We start from the raw sequence: 21,197 nt of genomic DNA on the forward strand, positions 1-21,197 counted from the left end.
CACCCCACTGGGGCCGAAGTCTAGGGCTGGAGGGTGGAGACTGATTGGGGAAACCCCTCGCCGCGAGGCCCCGCCCCCTAGGGTTTCCCTAGGGATGCCGTCATCCACCCAAGGCCAAGAGGCATTGTCGCTGTGGCGTGGCCCCCACCTCTGCGAGGTGTCCCCTTGCCTTTTTGCTGCCTTAGGTGCCAGGGGCCCAAGGGCTGATCTGGGATGAGCCAAGGAGCGTAGGAGAGTGTCCCGCTGTCCATGGTTCTCCGGGACCCCAGCCCTCAGTAGCAGGCCTAAGACTGTACCTTTCTCCTCCACCCAAGGCTACCCTGCAGCCTTGCTTTCCTCCGGGGTCTCCAGACCCTGCCTGAATCTAGCTCAGGCAGGTCAGGCTAGACTCTGGACAGAGAGGTAGGGTCTCAGCTTATGTTTCCCGGGCATGGAGCTTGTACCTCATCGTGTCACCCACAACTGCTCTGGGCACCACATGAGCACTGAGGACTTGCCAGGGACTCTGTGTGTGCGTTCGTGTGTCTGTTTTGGGGGGTGGAGGGGCGAGGTGAGAGTAAAGTCCAGACTTTGAAAGATGCGCACATCCAGCTAGCCCAGTGGGTGGGAGCCCATGGCCCGACCGCGGGATCTTGCTGCACAGAAGTCAGGCTAGCAAGGAAACGGTGCGGCTGGCACTGTGTGCGCTGGTGAGTTCATTGGAGCCATCATTTAGCAGTGTGAGTGCATGGAATAGGCTACTGTGTTAAACTCCAGGGTTTTCTGGAGATTTTTGTATAAATTTAAGGAAGACAAGTGTAGTTTTGTTACATGGATATAATGTGTAGTGGTGAGGTCTGGACTTTCAGTGTAACTGTCACCTAAGTAATGTCACTGTACCTGTTAAATAATTCCTCCTCCCTCCCACCCCGCCCCCTTCCAAGTCTCCAATGTCTATTGTTCCACACTCTAGGCTTTGGTTATTAAACTGCTCTTGAAAAATCTGGTGACTCCAAATCCACTTGGTCCCACTTACTGCTCTGGGAGATTAGGAAAGTCACTGCACCTCTCTGTGCCCCATTTCCCTGTACACGGGAATAATCCTAAACCTCCATATTGTGAAGATTAAATGAGATATGGGAAATGTTTGCAGCGGTGCCTGGCACTCAGTGAGTGTCAAGTAAGTATTTGATATTAGTAATTAATTTATGGTTACTGCCTGTTTCTGGCTAGTGACTGGTTTCTGTTACAGTGGTGAAATAAAAATTTCCTCCTATCACATTTATTTAAGTTGTGGATCTATTTAAGGAAGAATATTAAGGAAATAATAGTTCTGCTGGTTTTGCGATACAGCTTTAAATGGTGTTGATGTTCTCAAGGACAGAGGCGTGGGAGGCCCCCTCAAAGTAAGCCAGAAGCTTTTTATTATGACTTTCCTGGCCTTGGGGAACCTCCAGCCCACCCCTAGACTGCCCTAGGACCCAGGGATTCCAGGTCATCCGCGTTCCCTGCCGGCCCTACCTCGCATCCAAAGGTGCCTTCCAAATTTCCCCGGACCTGCATTCTCTGGCCCCAGTGCCAGCCCTGGAATCGTCAGCGCTCCTTATGTGCTGCCACCTGGTGGTCAAAGTTGGGAATAACATCTCAGCCCTTTATTCGGAGATATCCCTAGAGACAAGTAGAGAGATGGTCTTGCGTCTTGGGGTGGGAGGATGCAGATCCTGGCTAGACACCCGGGGCCTCGGGAGCTTCCCTGCGAAGATGCCCTCTCCCAGGGACTCACATTCATTCAGTCAGTCATTCAGTCATTCATTCAAGAGATATAGTACACCCACTCAGTGCTGAGGCTCCAGTGAGAGGGCGAGACCCCTGCAGTGTCTGTCGTCACAGCATTTCCATTACAGATGGAAAGCACGGAAAATCTGGATAAAGAGATGGTGCGGTGAATGCTGCTGTGGAGAAAACACAGCGGGTACCAGGATGGAAAGTGTGTCTGGTGTAAGGAGGTTGCTGGAGCAGGCCTTGGGAGGTAGCATTGGAGCAAAGATGTGACTCCAGGGAGCAGAAGGCAGCAGGTGCCATTGCAAAAGCCTTAAGGTGATGTTCCAGTTGCTGTCGCTAGGTAATGAACTGCCCTACAATTTATCGGTTTAAGGCAACCATTTAAATTTTGCTCACAATTTTGTGGATCAGGAATGAGGGAATGGGCTTGGCCGAGTGCTTCTCATGGGAGTCTCAGGCTGCCGCAGTCAGATGGAGGCTGGCACTGTGTCACTGGGAGGCTCACCCAGGTCGAGTGTCCTGCTGACTCACACTGGCCGGTGGTGTCCATCGGGGAGCTCTGCTGGGCAGCGATCTGAGGATCCCCTCAGGATACCCTTCATCCTGGGGGTCTCGTGGGGCACCCTCCAGCCTGGGGACCTCCTAGGGCACCCTCCGGCCTGGGGCCCCATGTGCTTGGACTGTTCCCATGGAGCCTGGCTGTGTGACCATTTTCTGACCTGGCCTGGGGCTGCCTTTTACGCGAAAATCATTGAGGCTGGACCAGACTCAGGAGTGGGGCCACGCCCGCCAGCAGTGCCCAGGAATTTGCAGGCTGTTTTAGAACCACCATGGCTTGTCCCAGGAGCAAAAGGGAGGCTCTGGAGTGGGCGAGAGTGGATGGGTGTAGTCAGGCAGACAGGGAGTCCAGATCCCAAGGGTGGGTTTTTCTAAGCACAGAGGGAAGCCGTCCATGAAGAACTGCTGAATCACAGATGCCACCTCTGCTGCTCTGTGGAAGGCAGGGAAGAGGTGGCGACCAGGAGAGGAGACAGAGCTGTCTCTGGGAGAGATGATGCTTTTCTTTTTCATGGAGGAAACCATTAGAAAAATAATACCTCATCTTGTCTGGTTCGTGTTCTGTGTGAGGTGCTATTCTAAGCCTTTTGTGCCTGTTATCTCACGCAATCCCCAGATGCATTCTGTGAAGTACATAAAAGACTTTGATTTTACAGATGAGGAAACTGAGGCACCGAGAGGCTCAGTAACTTACCCAAGGACACAACTAGGGAGTGGTGTAGCCAGGGTTGTTCGAACCAGGCAGCCTGCCATTTTTAACTTCTGTGAGATCTTCATTATTATTAATATTTTTGGGGGGGATATGGAGTCTCGCTCTTTCACCCAGGCTGGAGTGAAATGGCTTTGTCTCAGCTCACTGCAACCTCCGCCTCCTGGGTTCAAGCGATTCTCCTGCCTCAGCCTCCTCAAATTGGGATTACAGGCACCCGCCACCATGCCCGGCTAATTTTGTATTTTTAGTAGAGACGGGGTGTGGGAAGTAGAAAAATTCATTTTTAAAGTTTCCTATCTTGTTAAAGAATAAGTGTGCTAATAACTTTGTTAAGCCCTATCCTATGTAGCTGTTAGACATGCCATTCTTGCAGGCACATAGTATATTCTATGTCCTTGTACTTTAACCAAAATATCTTTGCTAGATGTGCTAACAGACGTGTCCCAGCTCTCCACTGCTTTTACCTGTTTAGAAAAGTTTTAAGTTGTTAGCCAGCTGGGTTTTAGTTTAGATTGTGAGGTCTGACTCCAGCCAATGGAGATCAGACATAGCAGTAAGGATGACCCCAGATGCGTAAGGAATCAATTTGTGTGTTTTCCTTTGTTTGTTGTGCTCTTGTGGCATGATGGCTATTGAGGGTACCCTTCCTGCAGTCCAGGAACTAAAAATTGCGTTGCTGAAAGATCCTTTGTCTCAATGCTGATTTTTTCTTTGCGATGCTGAGCATCTGTTTCCAACATCTGTTTCCAACATGGGGTTTCACCATGTTGGCCAGGCTGGTCTCAGACTCCTGACCTCAGGTGATCCACCCACCTCAACCTCCCAAAGTGCTAGGATTATAGGCATGAGCCACCATGCCCAGCCAAGACCTATATACTTCTAAATAGTTTGGCAATGTTTATTTGTTTTTAATTAAACTATTTGGGGTCACTAGGTTTGTGTGCAGTTGTAAGAAGAGATCCTGTGTCCCCTTTGCCCAGTGTCCCCCAGTGCTAGGGTCTTGAAGAGCCACAGTGCAGTTAGCCCTGTTGGGATGCGGCATGGAGCCATCCACACGACTTGTGTACAGTGTTCGCCTTTTCACAGATTGGTTGCAGATGTTTAAAACTCAGCAGATTTCAGAAAACCTGTTGGATTTCTGGCCGCTCTTGAGCTGTGGGATGAGGGGCCTCCTGTGCAGCGCACCCTGAGACTAGGTCTCGGTGCAGTTTGTTGAGAGGGTCTGCCTGTTGGGGGGGTGCAAGGTGAGCTGGGGAGGGGAAGCAGCTGACTGAGGTGCAGTCTCCCCACCCTGAGGGAAGGGGACCTGGGGTTTTTAGGGGCTGCTCCCTGGGCAAATGGGGAGGGGCTGCTAATTCTCCAGCCCTTCCTGCTGCCCTCTGAGTGGAAAGAGTAGACTCAGGGACACCAGAAGATGCCCTTGAGAAGACAGCTGAAGCTGCTGGCCGCTGGCGTCCAGGTCATGCAACTTCTTCTGTCTTTCTTGTGCACTCTGTTCCTAGGGCCTGCGGTGGCACCTGGCATGAGAAGGATTGAGGGTGGGATGCTTAAACCTGGGCACCTTTCTGCATGTCTGCCCCAGGTGGCCCAGGCTGGTGAGGAGCAGAGATGCAGCAGGCCCAGTGTGAGAACAAACCTTTTCCTCCTTCATTCACACAGCACGATGAGCCCCAGTCACCAGGTGCATGTGGGCTTTTCCAGCAGCCAGCTCTCCAGCTGGGTGTCCTCTCTAGCTGGGTGTCCCAGTCAGCTTAACTCTGACATCACCTGCGGGGCACGGCATGAGATCCCACAGGTTGAGGGCTCAGTCCCCCAAGACCGCCCCCCACTTCAGATGCTGCAAGCACGGGTTGTAGTCTGTGCTTCAGACCAACTGGCTATAAACTGAGGTTTTCAGGGTTCTTTCAACTTGCTAGTGTGGGTCAGAAAACTCAGGGAAACACTATTATTGATGTGTACCGGTTTCTTACAAAGGACAGTACAAAGAATACAGATGAACAGCCAGATGGAGGAGATGCCCTGGGCGAGGTGTGGGGAGGGGGCACAGAGCTTCCGTGCCTTCTGTGGGTGTGCCCTTCTCTAGGAACCTGCCTGTGCCCAGCTGTTGGGAAGCTCTTCTGAACCCTGTCCTTTTGGGTTTTTGTGGAGGCTTCGTGACCTACACGATTGACTAAACCAGGCGTCCCCAAACTATGGCCCGAGGGCCGCATGCGGCCCCCTGAGGCCATTTATCCGGCCCCCCGCCGCACTTCAGGAAGGGGCACCTCTTTGATTGGTGGTCAGTGAGAGGAGCACAGTATGTGGCGGCCCTCCAACGGTCTGAGGGACAGTGAACTGGCCCCCTGTGTAACAAGTCTGGGGACGCCTGGACTAAATCATTGGCCTTTGGTGATCAACTCAACCTTCAGCTTCTCTCTCCTCCCCAAAGTCAGGAGGGTGCTGAAAGTTCCAACCCTCTGATAACACGTTGGTTCCCTTGCCAACCAGCCCCCATCCTGAGGATATCAGGAATCTGCCAAGAGTCCTCTCAGTAGAACAAAAGAGCTCTGCTCCTGTCACCCAGGAAATCCCAACAGATTTCAGAGCTCCATGTCGGGAACCAGAGTTCAAAGACCAAATATAAAAACAAAAGATTCTCCTAGAGTTTCTATCTGCCAGGGCCCTAGGAGCTTTGTGTCAGGAACAGGGAAGAGAGCAAAACCCGTTTCTTATTCTGTCACAGTCTCACATCGCCCCATTAAGGGCGCCCTCCCTGTGCCGAAAAAGGGCCAGCGTGGATGGGAGGATGCTAGAGCCAGACCTCTGGGTCCTCAGGGCTCCAACCCGAGCTCTTCCCATGACTGGCTCTGTAACCTTGGGCAAGTCCCATCCCCCTCTCCACCTGTTTCCTCATCCATAAAATGGGGCAAAGAACCCCTCAGGGCTGACAGGCAGCTGAGCTTCCACCCGCGGGCCCTGTACTGGGCTTGCCTACCCATGCTCCACCCCCTTACTGCTGAGTGGCCCAGCACCACCCACTTGTGCAGACAGGACACGGCAGAAGGGACAGGGCTGGTCAGGCTCTGAGCTGGATACACCCAGGTGGGTCACCTCCCCGGGACTGCTAGAATTCCGTTGCCACCACTTCTTGGCTGTGTGAGTGAGACCTGGGCCTCTGCTTCCCCGTCAGTAGTATGGGGCTCATGAAGAACGCTTTCTGGCAGAGTTGTTACCATATTTGGGGATGAGGGTCATCCTCAGACAGGTCCTTTGAAAAGAGCTCTGGGAGGGGGCGGAGCGGTGTGCCCTCCTCAGCTCCTGCTGGGGGCACACTGTTCCTGTCACCCAGCCCCCAGTGGGAGGTGGCAGGAGCAGAGGGTATCTGCACTCTGTGCCCGGCTCAGTATCACATGGCTCCCCATCTCCCCATTGTCAAGGTGCAGATCCCCACATGGAGTGTTTGGTTGGTGTGGTGCCCCCGAGGGCTGCCACAGCACACCCCAGCATTAAAGCCCCATCCACCCCCTAAAACTCCTGACAGCACAGCCCTCCTGGAAGGGGAAAGGGGCCCAGCCCTGCTCCCCAGCGTGAAGCCTGCCCTCTGCAGAGCACTGCCCTCCCCTGCTCAGCACTGCAGGCAGCCCGCCTGAGGTCAGTGACCCTCAGACCTGCACATGGCTCCCTGCACAGGCCCGGCGCCCAATGAGGGGCAGGAGGAGTGGCCCTAGGGCTGGAGGTCCCCCCCACTGGGCCCTATCTGTCCAGTCTCTTTCTGGCCTCCCCACACTGCTGGCCTCTGCCTCCATCTCAGCCACACATGTCTAGCCTCCAGGCTCTGTGCTCTGGCCTGCCCCTGCGGCCCCTCCCAAAGAACCGAGGACGCCAGGCTGGGGTGCCCCATGCCCCAGTCAGAACCCCTGGCCTCAGCCCTGCCGAGAAGCAGGTAAGCGGTGGGCCCGTGCTCCTGAGGCCTTGGCCTCTAGACGTCCTCCAGGTGTTCCATGGCGAGCACCCTGGCTTCCTGCCCTCTCAGTGGGAGCCCCTCAGCCATCCACCCTGGACTCCAGGGACTCCAGCCGGTGGGGTGCAGTGGGTGGCGGACTCTGTCTCTTGTGTGCAGCCGCCCCTGGGTGCAGGATCGCCATGCCTGTTTACAGATGAGGATCCTGAGGCTCAAGGTCAGTGGCCGGTCAATGGTGGCACTGTGGTCACCTCCAGTAGGAGGAGGCCCTGGGTGGGTGTGAAGTGTTACACCCGGCACCGGGTCCACACCAACAGGCAGAACATTTGCACAAAGGTCATCTCTTGTTTTTGTTTGAAAATGTTCCTCCCCCACACCTCTGGAGAACCTTCGGCTGCGTGGCTGAACCCTGCGGCCGGCAGGCAGGTGCTGGGGAGAGGTGGGCTGAGGCCGGTGTCCCCTCACCTAATGGCCAATCAGGCCAGGGATGGTGCACATTTGCTGGCGGTGCCCAGTCTGGGAACCTGCCTTTTGTCATTTGTAAGCTTGAGATGAAAATCGTGACACCGGGGGTCGTGGAGAAAGTAAAGGACTTAAAGTGGGTGACACAGTTATATAGACTTTCCTACTTTTCTGTACTGGAAACTAAAGAATTTCAGAAACACTAGAGAAGTGGAAATTGCAAACAAGCATAAAGATTAAAAGAGGAATTCTACCTCCCAGATAAAGATGGCTGCCCGGTGCGCCAGAGCCCCTGGCCTTTCCCAAGCCACCCACAGAGGCCTAACAGGATACAGTGGGGACAGTGGGGGTCGTTCAGGACAGAGCCGGCACTGGGGAAAGGGGAAGTGAGTTGGTGGGAGTGGGGTGGAGGGGAATTGGGAGGCTAGGAGTATGCTGGGGGTCCCTGTGGGAGCAGGGCACTGGGGGCAGGTGGAGCTGGTGTTGGAGGGAAAAGGAAATGGAGGAGAAGCCAGCAGGATAGTAGGGTAGGTGAGGAGTGCTGGGAAACAAGGGGAGGGGAGGTGGTGGGGGCCGAGGGGTGGAGGGAAAGTAGGTGGTGGGTGCTGGGATGATGTGGGGGTGGGTAGGTGGTAGGTGCTGGGGGGCAGGAGGAGGGTAGGTGGCAGGCACTGGGGGATGGAGAGGGTAGGTGGTGAGCGTTGAGGGTGGAGAGGGTAGGTGTCGGGTGTTGGAAGTGGAGGGAGGGTAGGTGGTTGGCACTGTGGGGTAGGGGGAGGGTAGGTGTTGGGTGCAGGGGTGGGAGAGGGCAGGTGGTGGGCACTAGGGAGCAGGGAGGGTAGGTGGTGGGGTTGGGGTGAGGGGAGGGTAGGTGGTGGGCATTGGGGTGGGAGAGGGTAGGTAGTGGGCATTGGGGGTGAGGGAGGGTAGATGGTGGGCATTGGGGTGGGGGAGGGTAGGTGGTGGGCACTGGGGGGTGGGGGGAGGGTAGGTGGTGGGGTTGGGGTGGGAGAGGGTAGGTGGTGGGCATTGAGGGTGAGGGAGGGTAGATGGTGGGCATTGGGGTGGGGGAGGGTAGATGGTGGGCACTGGGGGGTGGAGAGGGTAGGTGTTGGACACTAGGGGGCAGGGGAGAGTAGGTGGTGGGTGTTGGGCTGATGAGGAGGAGGGTAGGTGATGGGTGCTGGGGGGTGGGGGAAAGGTAGATGGTGGGCATTAGGGGACAGGGGAGGGTAGGTGGTGGGTGGTGGGGACGGGGGTGGGTAGGTGGTGGGTACTGGAGAGGGGGTGGGTAGGTTTCAGGTAGCCGGTGGTCCAGTCCCTTCGCCCCTCCCCTTGGCCCATCTCCAGGGTTGTCCAGGTGGTGGTAATGTTTCTTCTCCTTGGTCACCTCCCTGTTGGGCGCCGGTGCCTGGACCTTCACCCCAGAGCACAGGGAGGGCCCTGCCACCTGCACATCCCCTGTGATGCGCTGTGGCTGTGTTCAGCTCCTGGGGTGTCTTGTGCTGGGAGGAGAAGGCACCTCCAGGTGGAGGAGTGGCCACCTGGGTTTTGCTGGGGTGTATCCCCCTTTGCTGGAGGGTCCGGGCATCCTGGAGCAGGAGCGGGTGCGGAGCTGGCTCTCCTTCATGGGCAGGCCCTGAGTCCTGCGGCCTGCTTTCTATTTTTTATTTAAATGTGTTTTGTTGATCTTTAACATGGGTATTTGAAGATAATTTTTGAGATAAGAAGTTGAATGTATAAAGGTGTAAGTTCCTCAGTTCACCTTCCAGAGTTGCCATGGCTTTTTTTTTTTTTTTTTTTTTTTTTGGCATTTGTAAGCCGAAGATGAAACTGATGACAGCAGGAGGTTGTGGGGAAGCCCAAAGGAAATAAAGTCGGCCACATGGTTATGTAGACTTTCCTCCCACTTTTTCTTTACTGAAAATTACTCCAGAGTTTCAGAAACACACTCTATGCATGTGTGGGGTGCAGAAGACATCTGTGATCCTTCTTAAAAATCCACAGAAAAGCACCTATACGACGTCTTTTTCCCAGATTGTTCCTTCTTGTGCCTTTAGAGGGCCCTGTCTTCAAATGGCTGCGTATAGTGTTTCATTATTTGGATGAACTAACGTGCACATCATTCTTTGCTGGTGTTTAACAAGAGCTCTCTCTGTGACTGGAGCGGGGCCTTCCTTTGCCAAGTTAATCGGTACACTCTCAGCATGCGCCTGACACAGCTCTCACCGTGCACAGGGAAACTTCAGTCACACGACAGCATCAGTTCCCCAACTAGAAATGTCTTCAGTACCTCCCCCATGCGCGGTTTATCCTAGTGACTCTTCCCCAAATCCACCCCACCCAAGTGCCCGTGCTGGGCATCCGACAGCAGATCCAAAGATGGCCGTGCATCTGTGTCCCTGTCACTACCCAAGTCCTCCTCTCCTGAACTTCTTGAGGGCAGGGGTTCATTTCAGGGTCTCCACCGGTTTCATTTCGGGATCTCCAGTGACAGCAGCAGATGTTTCCTGAATGATTAAGAGTTGCCCTAAGAGCCCTACTAACATCCCATAAGATTTCAGCCAAAGGAGGAACCTGAGAGGACTTCTTGGAAGAGGTGGCTATGGCAGCTTGGGCAGGGTTCTTAGCCTGGGAAAGGAGAAAGGCCCAAGAGTTTAGAGACAAGGGGAGGCAGTGCACACAGATATGGAGACAGGTCTGTCTGAGGTGTGTCAGGATGGAGGAGGTTCAGTGTGGACCAGGGCTTGGTGTTGAGCTTGGAGAGCCAGACCCAGCTGGCTGATGGAGGACCCTGAATGCCAGGAGCAGCATGGCCTTATCAGACGGGTAATAGGGAACCCATGAAGGTTTCTGAATAGGGGCATGCCTGCTGTTTGACAACACCCCTGTCCCAGAGTATAGAGGTTTCTATGGAGGTTCCAGAGGAGTGGGGTGGGCAGAGGCCTGGCTGGAAGAAAGGGTGGGCAGCATGGAGGCCCACATGTGTAGGAGATGACAGCTTTGACAGCTGGGCACTCACACGTACTTACGTGTGCCTGGGGCTGTTCTAAGTACCTCAACTCATTGAGTCCCCAGGGCACTCCTCTGAGGTGGGTACTGTTCCTATGCCCACTTTACAGATGGGGAAGAGGTAGTCAGAGAGGGGGAGTGTGTGTGTGCCATGTGGCAGGCCCGTGCCACAGCAGCCTGACAGCCACTGCAGCCCGTGCAAGCTAGAGTGCTGCCCGCACTCAGGAAGTCTGGCTGCAGCTCCTGGCTCTCAACGCAGCCTCAGCCTAGAGCTGGTGAGGACCCTGATGAAGGCCGGGCTAGAGGGGTGCAGGAACAAGCGTGACTCAGACAAAGCCCAGCCATTTGGATAATGCTCATGATTTCTGGCAGAAATAGTGACAGTCAGAAACTCTCAGGTGGGCGACGATTAAAAGTGAGCTACTGCCCCACAAGCTGACTGCCAGGTTAGAATGAAAGTAAGTCCTAGGCTGAACACACACACACACACACACACACACACACACACACACACCCCCACACACACACACCCTGCTCTGTGGGCTGAACAACGTTTCAGGCTGGCATCCTTTCATTTTGGTGTTCAGCCGCCATGCAGGACAGGCATGTGCCTGGCACAGGTGCCCTGATGCCCGAGGCAGGGTTCTGTTACCGCCTGTATTAGCTTCCCATGTCTACTGTAATAAGTCACCACAGGTGCAGTGGCTTAAAACAACCCGTATTTATTCTTCTGCAGTTCCAGAGGTCAGAAATCTGAAGCAAGTTTCACTGGGCTACAATCAAGAAATGGTGAAAGTGCAGTGATATTAAATCATGCTTTTCTTTGCTTTCTTAGTGTGTCTTATAAACCTCATTTTTGACACAAATATTACATATCAGATTATCCTGATTTACCTTTTCATATTTCAACAGTTCATTTATATACACACACACACACACACACACACACACACACACACACACACACACATATATGAAACACTTTAGAGACAGGGTCTAGCTTTGTCCAGGCTGGAGTGCAGCAGCATGATCATAAGTCACTGGAACCTCAAATGCCTGGGTATGCACCTGCACAGGGTACTTAAGGCTTTGTCGGGTCTACTCTTCCCGCTGGAGCCTCTGCACCCTGCACCATAGCCACAAGCCTCAGGCAGGCCCCTCTCTGGTCCCTCCATGGGGTTAGCAGTGCCATCCCCAGAACAGATGATTCACCCTAAGCAAGAAGAGAGAAGGATCAGTCTGCCTTCATGAAAGGGGCAGGAGGAGGCAATCAGGGAAGGCTTTCTGCAGGAGGTGACACTGTAGATGGGCCTGGGGAGAGAACCAGGCAGTCTCTAGGTGGGCAACAAGCTTCTGAGTGGAGCAGAGACAAATCCATGTGGGAGGAGGATGGCCTGTTACGGGGCCTCAGAACGCCCAGCCTGGAGCCCCAGCCCCCATCATCTCTTCACTCTCCTCCCACAGCTGGCACTGAGGAACGCCCTGCGCTACTTCCCCCGAGATGTCCAGAACGTGCTGGCCCCAGAGTTTGCCCAGGAGCTGCAACTGTATGGGCACATCTACATGTACCGGTTTTGCCCTGACATTGAAATGAGGTCAGTCTTGTGGGCACAGCTTCAAAGGGACCCAGAGGGGCAGGCAGCTCCTGCAAGGGAACATGGGGGAGTCGGTAGTGAGGGGGAAACTCAGTCTGTCCAGACTAGGAGTCAGGGGAGAGAAGATTATGTGTCGTCACCTTGGGAGCTGGAGCCGAGCGCTGGCTGCAGCCCCTGATCCTGGCCAGAAGATGGGGGCAGCTTCTCAGGTCTCTCAGACCTGGCCCATCTGTCCTGTGCAGCCAGTCCTATGCAATTCTGGAGCCAAATTGTATACAAAACCCCTTTCAAAAACTAGGGCTTGTCGTTCTGCCAGAGGGCAGGGAGAGCTTTAGGGAGCTCTGGCAGTGACTTCACATACCCCACTATCTCGATGAGGGTCTCAAGCCACAGTGTGCACAGCACCCCTGGAGGCCTTGTGGGAACGTGGGCTGCCAGGCCTCACCCCAGTTTCAGACCCAGCAGTTCTGGAGTGGGGCTTCCAGTCTGCATTTCTGCACTTGATTGTTCTTGAAGGTGCCAGCGGCCCAAGCTTGCCTTGAGTCATCCCAGGGAACGCTGTTCCCTTTAAAGTAGGAGCCATGTTCCTCACTCCAGCCAGTACCTCTGGTCCTGGCACCTGCTGGAGAATTGGTGCCCAAAAGTATTTGTTGAATGAATGAAGAAACAAATGAATAAATTCATCTTACCCAGAGGGAGAGGCTTCTGGAGAGCGGCCGTCAGTTCTGCTTTGCCAGCAGCTGTCTCCCAGGTGGACCATGTGAAGTGGGGAGGGAGGGCAGCTGGGGTGGGGCCTGAATGCCCCCTCTCAGGAAGCTTAAGAACTTCAGCTAACTGAGCAGCACAGAGTTGGCCCTAGTGGTGCTGGAGCCCCCACTGTATGCCCCTGCAGACCCTGGGTCTGGCTGCCCTTGCCTGTTCGGCCAGGGGCTGGGTGGGCGGGGCTGGGTGCTGCACTTTGGCAGGAAGGGCAGCCTGGCGGCTGGGCTTTGCCTTGCAGGGCCTACCCGGTTGAGCAGTACCCCTGCCGGACGAAAGTGGCTGCCGCCATCATGCACATGATCATGAACAACCTGGACCCTGCCGTAGCCCAGGTAATAGCCAGGGAAACGGAATGCCAGCACTGCCCAGCAGAAACAGAACATGAGACACAAGTGTCATGCTTTCACGCTTTTAATTTTGAGATCATTATAGACTCACAGGAAGTTGCGAAGCTAGTAAGAGAGGTCTCTGGTCCTTCCCTCAGCTTCCCCCAGTGGTTGCATTTGTGGCTGGAGTGCAGCCTCAAAACCAGGACGTCACCGTGGCTGCAGTGGACACCTGTGTAATTTTAAATGTTTTAACAGCCACATGAAAAAGTAAAAATAAACAGACTTACACCATACATTATTCATCCTGATATGTCCAAAATCTATTTTTTTACTTTTTTTTTTTAGAGACAGGGTCTCTGTTACCCAGTCTGGAGTACAGTGCCTTGATCTTGGCTCACTGCAGCCTCAATCTCCTGGGCTCAAGTGATCCTCCAACCTCACCCTCCCGGGTAGCTGGGACTACAGGCACCCACCACCATGCCTGGCTCCAAAATATTATTATTTTAACATGTAGTCAATGTAAACATTATTAATGAGATATTTTACATTTTTTTCATACTGAGTCCTCGAAACCGGGAGTGTATCTATGCAGGGAGCAGAGCGGAAAAGCCACATGTGGCTGGTGGCCACCATATTGGGTGGCATGGATCTGGCCACATGTGTCTGTCATGGGCACCCTGAGTCAGTCTATAGAGCAGCTCCCCATATTTGAAAATGGAATGCCTCTCGGGTGTGTTCCTGCATTCCTTGGGGGCAATATGTTGCTAGAATGTGACCGCTTCACCTAGTAGGTGGGAATGCCCTAAACCCTGGCCCTGGCCCCAGACCCTGGTCACACATCAACCCTGCCTTTTAACCCAGGCTGAGTTCCCAGAGTGACCCCAGACCCAGATTCACCCCTAACACCAAGCTGAGCTCCTGCTCCAGTCGCAGCTGGGGCCCGTGTTCTTGCAGATGTGTCCGTCACCCTTCTGGCTTCTCCCCTTGCCCCATTGGGCCTCCAGGGGATGGGGGCCCTTTCTCTCCCTGTCTGTGACTCCATAGGCCCTTCCCAGGCCCTCATCTCAGATGACCCCATGTCTTCCTCAGTTTCCCCAGGAGCTGGTGACCTACGGAGGAAATGGGCAGGTGTTCAGCAACTGGGCTCAGGTACTGTGTACTGTGTGGCCTCACCCCACCCTGGCCTTTCCCCTAGTCTGGAGCTCTGGCCTAGGATCTTACAAACCTGTGCCTCAGGACATAGGCCTCTGCCTCCCTAGTGCCAGAGGCTCCAGCACTGGAGAGTATGTGGGGAAGTTTCAGGTTACAGGAATGAGTGAGGTGGTGCTGAGGGAGGCACCAGGGCCACCGGAGTGGAATGCGGGGGCCTGCGGGAGCTCTCGGGGCGTGGACAGTGGTGTGGGGTTGGGTGTGGGGTGCTGCTTCCGCTGACAGAGTCCCTATACTCTGCTCTTCCCCAAGTTCTGGCTGACCATGTTCTACTTGTCGAAGATGACAGAGGAGCAGACTTTGGTCATGTACAGTGGGCACCCACTCGGCCTCTTCCCCAGCAGCCACAGCGCCCCACGGCTCGTCATCACCAACGGGATGGTGGGTCCCCAGCGGCTGGCCCAGCTCCTGCCCGGGGCTCCAAAGAGCGGGTACTGACACCGGGAGGAGAGCCCAGTGCCCTGACGCTGTCCATCACCCCCGGGGGATCTGTGCTCACTCTCCAAGCTCTCAGCCCCACTCCCTGCCCCATCCTCTTCTCTAGGTCATTCCTAACTACTCCTCCCGGACGGAGTATGAGAAGCTCTTCGCCTTGGGGGTTACAATGTAAGTCGCGATTTCAGTTTATTTAGGCAGTGTTTCCCTAATATCCATGGGTCATTATAAAGCAAAATGGTGACATTAAATATAAGTCTTGAAAAACACAATCACAGAACTGTAGCACAATTAATTTTATTTTTACATATTCCCTAGTAGTTTTATGTATATGCTTGTCAATTTTATATTCTTGAATGCAAGAGAACGTATAATTTTAGATGCTGCCTTTTCCAACATTTCATTATGAACAATTTCAAACATACAGAAAATTGACCAAATTTATAGTGAATGTCACCAAATTTCTGTGATGAATATGCTACCTACCATACTCACCTTCTCATGTGGCTATCTGTCCCTCTACCTATCCATCCATTCAACGTTTTTTTGATGCATCTCAAAGTCAATTGCAAATATTATGACTGGAATTCAATATTTGTTTACAGTTTTATTTTCTTTTGAGGTGAAACTTGCATATAATGAGATGCACACATCTTATGTGCACCACATTGTGGGTTCTGACAAAGTATGCATCTGTGCAACCAAAACCCATTAGGCACGGAACGCTGCCATTGCCCCAGAGAGGTCTCTCACACCCCTTCTCAGGAAGAGAAAGCTTGTCATTTGTTTTAAAGGTAATGCAAACTATTTTTTTCTTTCTTTTTTTTTTTTTTTCTTGAGGTGGAGTTTCACTCTTGTTGCCCAGGCTGGAGTGCAATGGTGCAATCTCGGCTCACTGCAATCTCCGCCTACCAAGTTCAAGCAATTCTGTCTCAGCCTCCCAAGTAGTTGGGATTACAGGTGTGTGCCACCACGCCCGGCTAGTTTTTTGTATTTTTAGTAGAAATGGGGTTTCATCATGTTGGCCAGGCTGGTCTCAAACTCCTGACCTCAGGTGATCTGCCCACCTCAGCCTCCCAAAGTGATGGGATTACAGGCATGAGCCACTGCACCCAGCGATGCACGCTGTTTCATCAAGCATTATAAATGGAGCTACAATGAAAAGGAGATCTCTATCGCATCCTAGATTCTCCAGTTAACAATGTCTCCTGTGTCCTTCCGAACACTTTCTATGCATGAGGACTTAGCAATTTAGGTGGTTAGACCGTTCGAGCTGGCCTCTGTGCCTTGCCTTTCCCACCTTCACAAGACAGCTAGGAGATTGTTGCATTTCAAGAAGCAGGTCTCAAGTATTCTTCCTTTACCTGCGATGTTCAATTGCACTAATTTATTTAACCCTCTTGCCTCTCAATCTGGCTTACTTCCATGACACAGTGCAAGGCCCTGTCCCTCTCTGCTACTAGGTGTTCTATGGGACACATACGCCACCACTCATTTCTGTTGTCTTCAGTGGAGGAACATCTCAGCATCTTCAGGTCTTGGCCCCTGCACGTAAAGCTGTGGGGAACATTGTTGTGTGTGTCTCTGCCTGGTGTAAGCATGTAGCATGGGCGTGCTGCCCATGTTCAGCTGGAGTCCATGCGGCCAAATATTCCCCAAAGCAATTCTTCACCAATTACACTACTTTTTTTTTTTTTTTTTTTGAGATGGAGTCTTGCTCTGTCGCCACGCCAGAGTGCAGTGGCTTTATCTCGGTTCACTTCAACCTCCGCCTCCCAGGTTCAAGTGATTCTCCTGCCTCAGCCTCCCAAGTAGCTGGGATTACAGGTGCCCACCACCACGCCCGGCTAATTTTTGTGTGTTTAGTAGAGATGGGGTTTCACCCTGTTGTCCAGGATGGTCTCGATCTCTTGACCTCATGATCCACCCACCTTGGCCTCCCAAAGTGCTGGGATTACAGGCGTAAGCCACAATGCCCCGCCCTATACTACAGTTTTTAACAAAACAAAATCTGCTTGTAAATTGTCTGGGAGGCAAGAGGGGACCAGGGTTTCCATAGCCTTCTTGTGTTCTCTCTCTATTTTATGTAAAGAAGAATATATTAATGCCTCTTGCGTAGTTAAATACTAATTATCAACCTTCTAAAGGGAGTGGCTGGGAGGACCTAGGCCTGGCGCTGGCTGAGCCCTGGGTTGGGCTTCTCTCCTTGTGGTCAGGTACGGCCAGATGACAGCAGGTAGCTACTGCTACATTGGTCCCCAGGGAATTGTCCACGGCACTGTGGTGAGAGATGGGGCCATGCCTGGCTATGGGTGTCCCAGAATAGGGGGTGGAGGGGGCAGACTGGGAGTGGGCAGTGAGCCCCCACCTTTTCTCCCTGCAGCTCACCGTGTTGAATGCTGCGCGTCGGTACCTGGGCATCGAGGATTTGGCTGGAAAGGTCTTTGTCACCTCTGGGCTTGGTGGAATGAGCGGGGCTCAGGCCAAGGCTGCGGTCATTGTGGGGTGCATTGGCGTGATAGCAGAGGTGAGCTGGGGGGTCCTGGCCTTTGCTCCTGCCTGCGTCCCTCCGTCCCTCCTTCCTCCAGGAACCCTCACACCACAGACTCCCTCTTCTCATCCTCCCTCACCCAGCCTGCCCTTGCCGCCTCCGCAAAGCCTCACTGGACCTCAATGGGTGGGGTCCGATGGCCACGTAAGCTTCCTGCCTTCAAATTGTCCATCACCGTGCATGGGCAATACCTGTTGGCTGCTCTCCCACAAAACTGTGACTGTCTATTTGTGGGTATGGCTTTCCTGTATCCCACCACATCCCTGAAATACAGATGGGAGGGAATGAATTGTGTAAACAAATGAACTCATAGACTCCCCATCTTGAACAGTTGGGGAGGCAGACAGGCCAGCTTCCATAGAGTGCAGGCAGCTTTTCCTCAGTGACCCCATCTTAGTTCTTTGAGTTTCTATAAAGGAACACTTGGGGCTAATTTATAAAGAAATGAGGTTTATTTGACTCAGTTCTGCAGGTGGTACAGGAAGCATGGCACCCGTATCTGCTTCTAGTGAGGCCTCAGGAAACTTCCACGCCTGATGGAAGGTGAAGGGGGGCTGGTGGGGAGTGTGGGGAGAGGAGAGGGGGCTGCTGGACCTTTTAAACAACCAGCTCCTGCAGGAACCAACAGAGCAAGAGCTCAGTCATTACTGCAAGGACTGCATCAAGCCATTCATGAGGAAGCTGCCCCATGACCCAAACACCCCCATCAGGCCCCAGCTCCAACACTGGGGATCAAATTTCAACATGAGGTTTGGGGGACAAATATGTCCCAACTGTAATAGGCTCTCACATCTTTCTTTGGTGGGTGCTAAGGAGAGGAAGGCAAGTAGAAAGTGGAAGAGGCAAGGAGCCTTGAGGCAAGCCTTGGTGATATGCGTCAGTGCGATTTGCACTCAGTTGATTGCAAACCTGCCCCATACATACCTGTGATTGTTAGGAGTGCACTGAGCTGCAGGTAACAGGAAGCCTACCTACAGCAGCTTGTGTCAACAGGGTCTTACTTTTCTCATGTAACCAACAGTGCCGGCATTGGTCTGCAGCTCAATGATGCTAATATCTCTGGATTCCCTTGGGCCTCCCTTGTAGAAACAATTGCTGCCCCCTCCCCAGCCATCCCATCCATGTTCAAGACAGGAAGACATCTTGAACATGAGAAGGAAGTGTCTGCTACAACTCTATTTCATCAGGAAAATTATGTCTTTAAACCCCCTTCTTTTATCTCATTGGTCAGTCTTGGATGAAATTGTTGTTCTCATCTACAAGGGAGGATGGAGATTGTGGACAGTTCCATGTGATTAGCTTGGAGGCAGATCTTCTCCTGGGGCTGAACTGTGTCACCCTGAACCCCACCTGGGTTCTGCTGATAAGGGAGGAGGGAGAAGGAATAAATAGTGGGAGGGCAGCTTGTGGTGTCTGCCCTGAGATTGTGTTATAGAAAAGCGAGGGACCTACAGGGGATGGCGCCTTCATAGTTGAAGATGATACACTTAGAGAAGATTTGTAACTGGATGGCTTCATGTCTCACTGCCCCAGGTGGATAAAGCAGCCCTTGAGAAACGCCACAAGCAGGGCTGGCTGATGGAAGTGACTGACAGCTTGGACCAATGCATCAAGAGGCTCAGGTACAGCTCCAAGCTCGACTCCAGACATCTGACACATGGCAGTGGGAAACCACAAGAGGACCCCTGGGAGACAGCTTGGTGTGAGCCTCTTTAATGCCTGACAGCTGTCCACACGTGGGCACCACACATACATGCACACACATACACATGCCCACACGGCTGACCCACAGATGGTGATAGGGCAGAAGCCTCTGGAAGGGCCTCCAATATTCCATTGTTGCCAGTGTGGAGATGGCCGCTGGCCTGCGAGCTTGGTGCTCAGACACTTGGCTCTGATGGGCTTCGGACAGCCTTCTCGGGGCTCCCGTGCTCCGCCCTGGTTCTGCGAGTCATAAAACATGACTTGCTATGTGGTATGATAGAGCTGGCCCCTGGTAGGGGCTGCCTCGAGCTGTTGCAGTGGCGTGCGCTCCATCCTTGTGCTCCAGGCCAGAGCTTCCCCCATGGAGCTGAGGGGCTGAGGGGCAGTCTGAGGGTTTCTTCTTGCTCTCCCCCTTGCCCCACTTGCCCCAGCGATGTCTTCATCGGTATTTCAGTGGGACGGTGTGAAGACTGCCCTGGGGACTTCTTGGATGCTGCCTTTGAAGCATCTTCTCAATTTACTGTGCAGAGCGGAGTCCTGTTTGGGGAAGGCACATCGGTGCAGTGGTTCCCCACCTGGCTACAAGTAGAATCTCCACAGGGGCTTAAAAGCTGTTTCGGATGAAAATGTAAACAAAAGATTTGAGAAATAATGCAGTAAATTATTTTGACCTAGATCATCCTAAAATGCCAATCCAACCTCATTGCACCCTCTTCAGAACTCTCAGATAACTTTTCATCAATGGTAGAAGAAACTCCACACTCCAGGTGTGCTGTGAAGGGCTTCCCGACCTAACTCCCATTCCTATTCAGGCTGTTTAGCATCCTGAGTGTGTGCATGTACACACACACACACACACACACACACACACATGCACATAAACATACACAACACATGCACGCATATATAACCACACATACATAAAAACATATACATACACACAACACACACTTAACACACATGCACATACATACACAGGACACAACAGACACATGTACACATGCTTGAACACAGCACACACATGCACACATACTTGCACACGTGCATGCACATAAACACACTCAGACATGTGACACACATACAACACACATAAACATACTGACACAGCCACACAAATACATGACCCACACATAAGCACAAACACACAGATACAAACACAGACACACAACACATGCATGCACACACGCAAACACAGCACACACATGCACACACACAGACACACATGCACATATGCACACACAAACATACATAAACACACATAACATGCACACATGAAAATATACACATAACACATGCATACACATAAACATGCATAAACAACACATGCACACACAACACAGTTCACATACAAATACATAAAATACACAAATACATAACACATACAAACATGAACATATATAAACATACAAGCACACAAACACACACTAACAACACATAAACACAAACACATACACATAACACATTCACACACATATACATGCACACACAGACGCAACACACATAAGCACAAACACGTAAACACACATCAACACCATACACACAGACATATGCACATGCCATAAACACATGCAGATACACAAACACAAACAACACACATGTACATGCCCACAACAGATATTCTCACATACATATATACACATATGCATATACACACATATATATGTACACATGCATGCACATGTACACATACACACGTGAACACACACACATACACATACATCAAAATCAGTTTAAGGAATTGCTTCTAGCAACCTGTCTGCCACACTTCCATAGCCCCTGGGCTGGGGAAGACCGATGGGAATGGAGTGAGCTCCTAGGAGCTCACAGTCCCCTCCGGGGTCCTTCAGCTGGGATTCCAACAAGCCCTAGTTTAGACTGGCCTCCCTGCTGCCCTGGGGCTGTGTGTCCTTCCCTACTTCGTCAACCTTTCACCCCTGGGGGAGAGGAGGTGCCTGGCTTCGTCTGGCTTCTCCAGGCCATGCCCAGGGAGCAGTAAATCTGGTCTCTCACGGGGGCCACACCACCTTCCCTGCATATTGTTGCCTCTTGATACCTCTACTACCTGCAAGTCCTGTTCAAATCTTCTGTTCCCCAAAATGTGCTTTGATTTTTCTTGTCCTATTTTTCTAAATAGTTTTGGGAATCATCTTTAGTGAATTCTGCAACT

General features: G+C 52.5%; 1 protein-coding gene across 4 annotated transcripts in view; it reads left to right on the plus strand.

The window, feature by feature from the left end:
• The first annotated feature begins 6,063 nt into the window (after window positions 1-6,063).
• The window catches only part of UROC1 (urocanate hydratase 1), a 35,545-nt gene continuing 20,411 nt past the window's right edge, over window positions 6,064-21,197 (plus strand). The window contains exons 1-9 of one of the 4 annotated variants that reach the window (XM_074404179.1): window positions 6,064-6,112; window positions 11,910-12,040; window positions 13,041-13,134; window positions 14,176-14,280; window positions 14,593-14,721; window positions 14,885-14,946; window positions 16,992-17,058; window positions 17,159-17,302; window positions 18,860-18,948. In XM_074404179.1, the coding sequence (XP_074260280.1) occupies window positions 12,009-12,040; window positions 13,041-13,134; window positions 14,176-14,280; window positions 14,593-14,721; window positions 14,885-14,946; window positions 16,992-17,058; window positions 17,159-17,302; window positions 18,860-18,948 (722 nt within the window). In that variant the 5' untranslated portion in view covers window positions 6,064-6,112; window positions 11,910-12,008. Of the gene's footprint in view, window positions 6,113-6,756; window positions 6,954-7,152; window positions 7,189-11,909; window positions 12,041-13,040; window positions 13,135-14,175; window positions 14,281-14,592; window positions 14,722-14,884; window positions 14,947-16,991; window positions 17,059-17,158; window positions 17,303-18,859; window positions 18,949-21,197 lie in introns of those variants that run through there. The other 3 variants (XM_074404180.1, XM_003944128.4, XM_074404178.1) reach the window with 3 other exon arrangements.

The sequence above is a fragment of the Saimiri boliviensis genome, chromosome 8 (genome assembly GCF_048565385.1).
Source record: "Saimiri boliviensis isolate mSaiBol1 chromosome 8, mSaiBol1.pri, whole genome shotgun sequence".
Taxonomy (NCBI): domain Eukaryota; kingdom Metazoa; phylum Chordata; class Mammalia; order Primates; family Cebidae; genus Saimiri; species Saimiri boliviensis.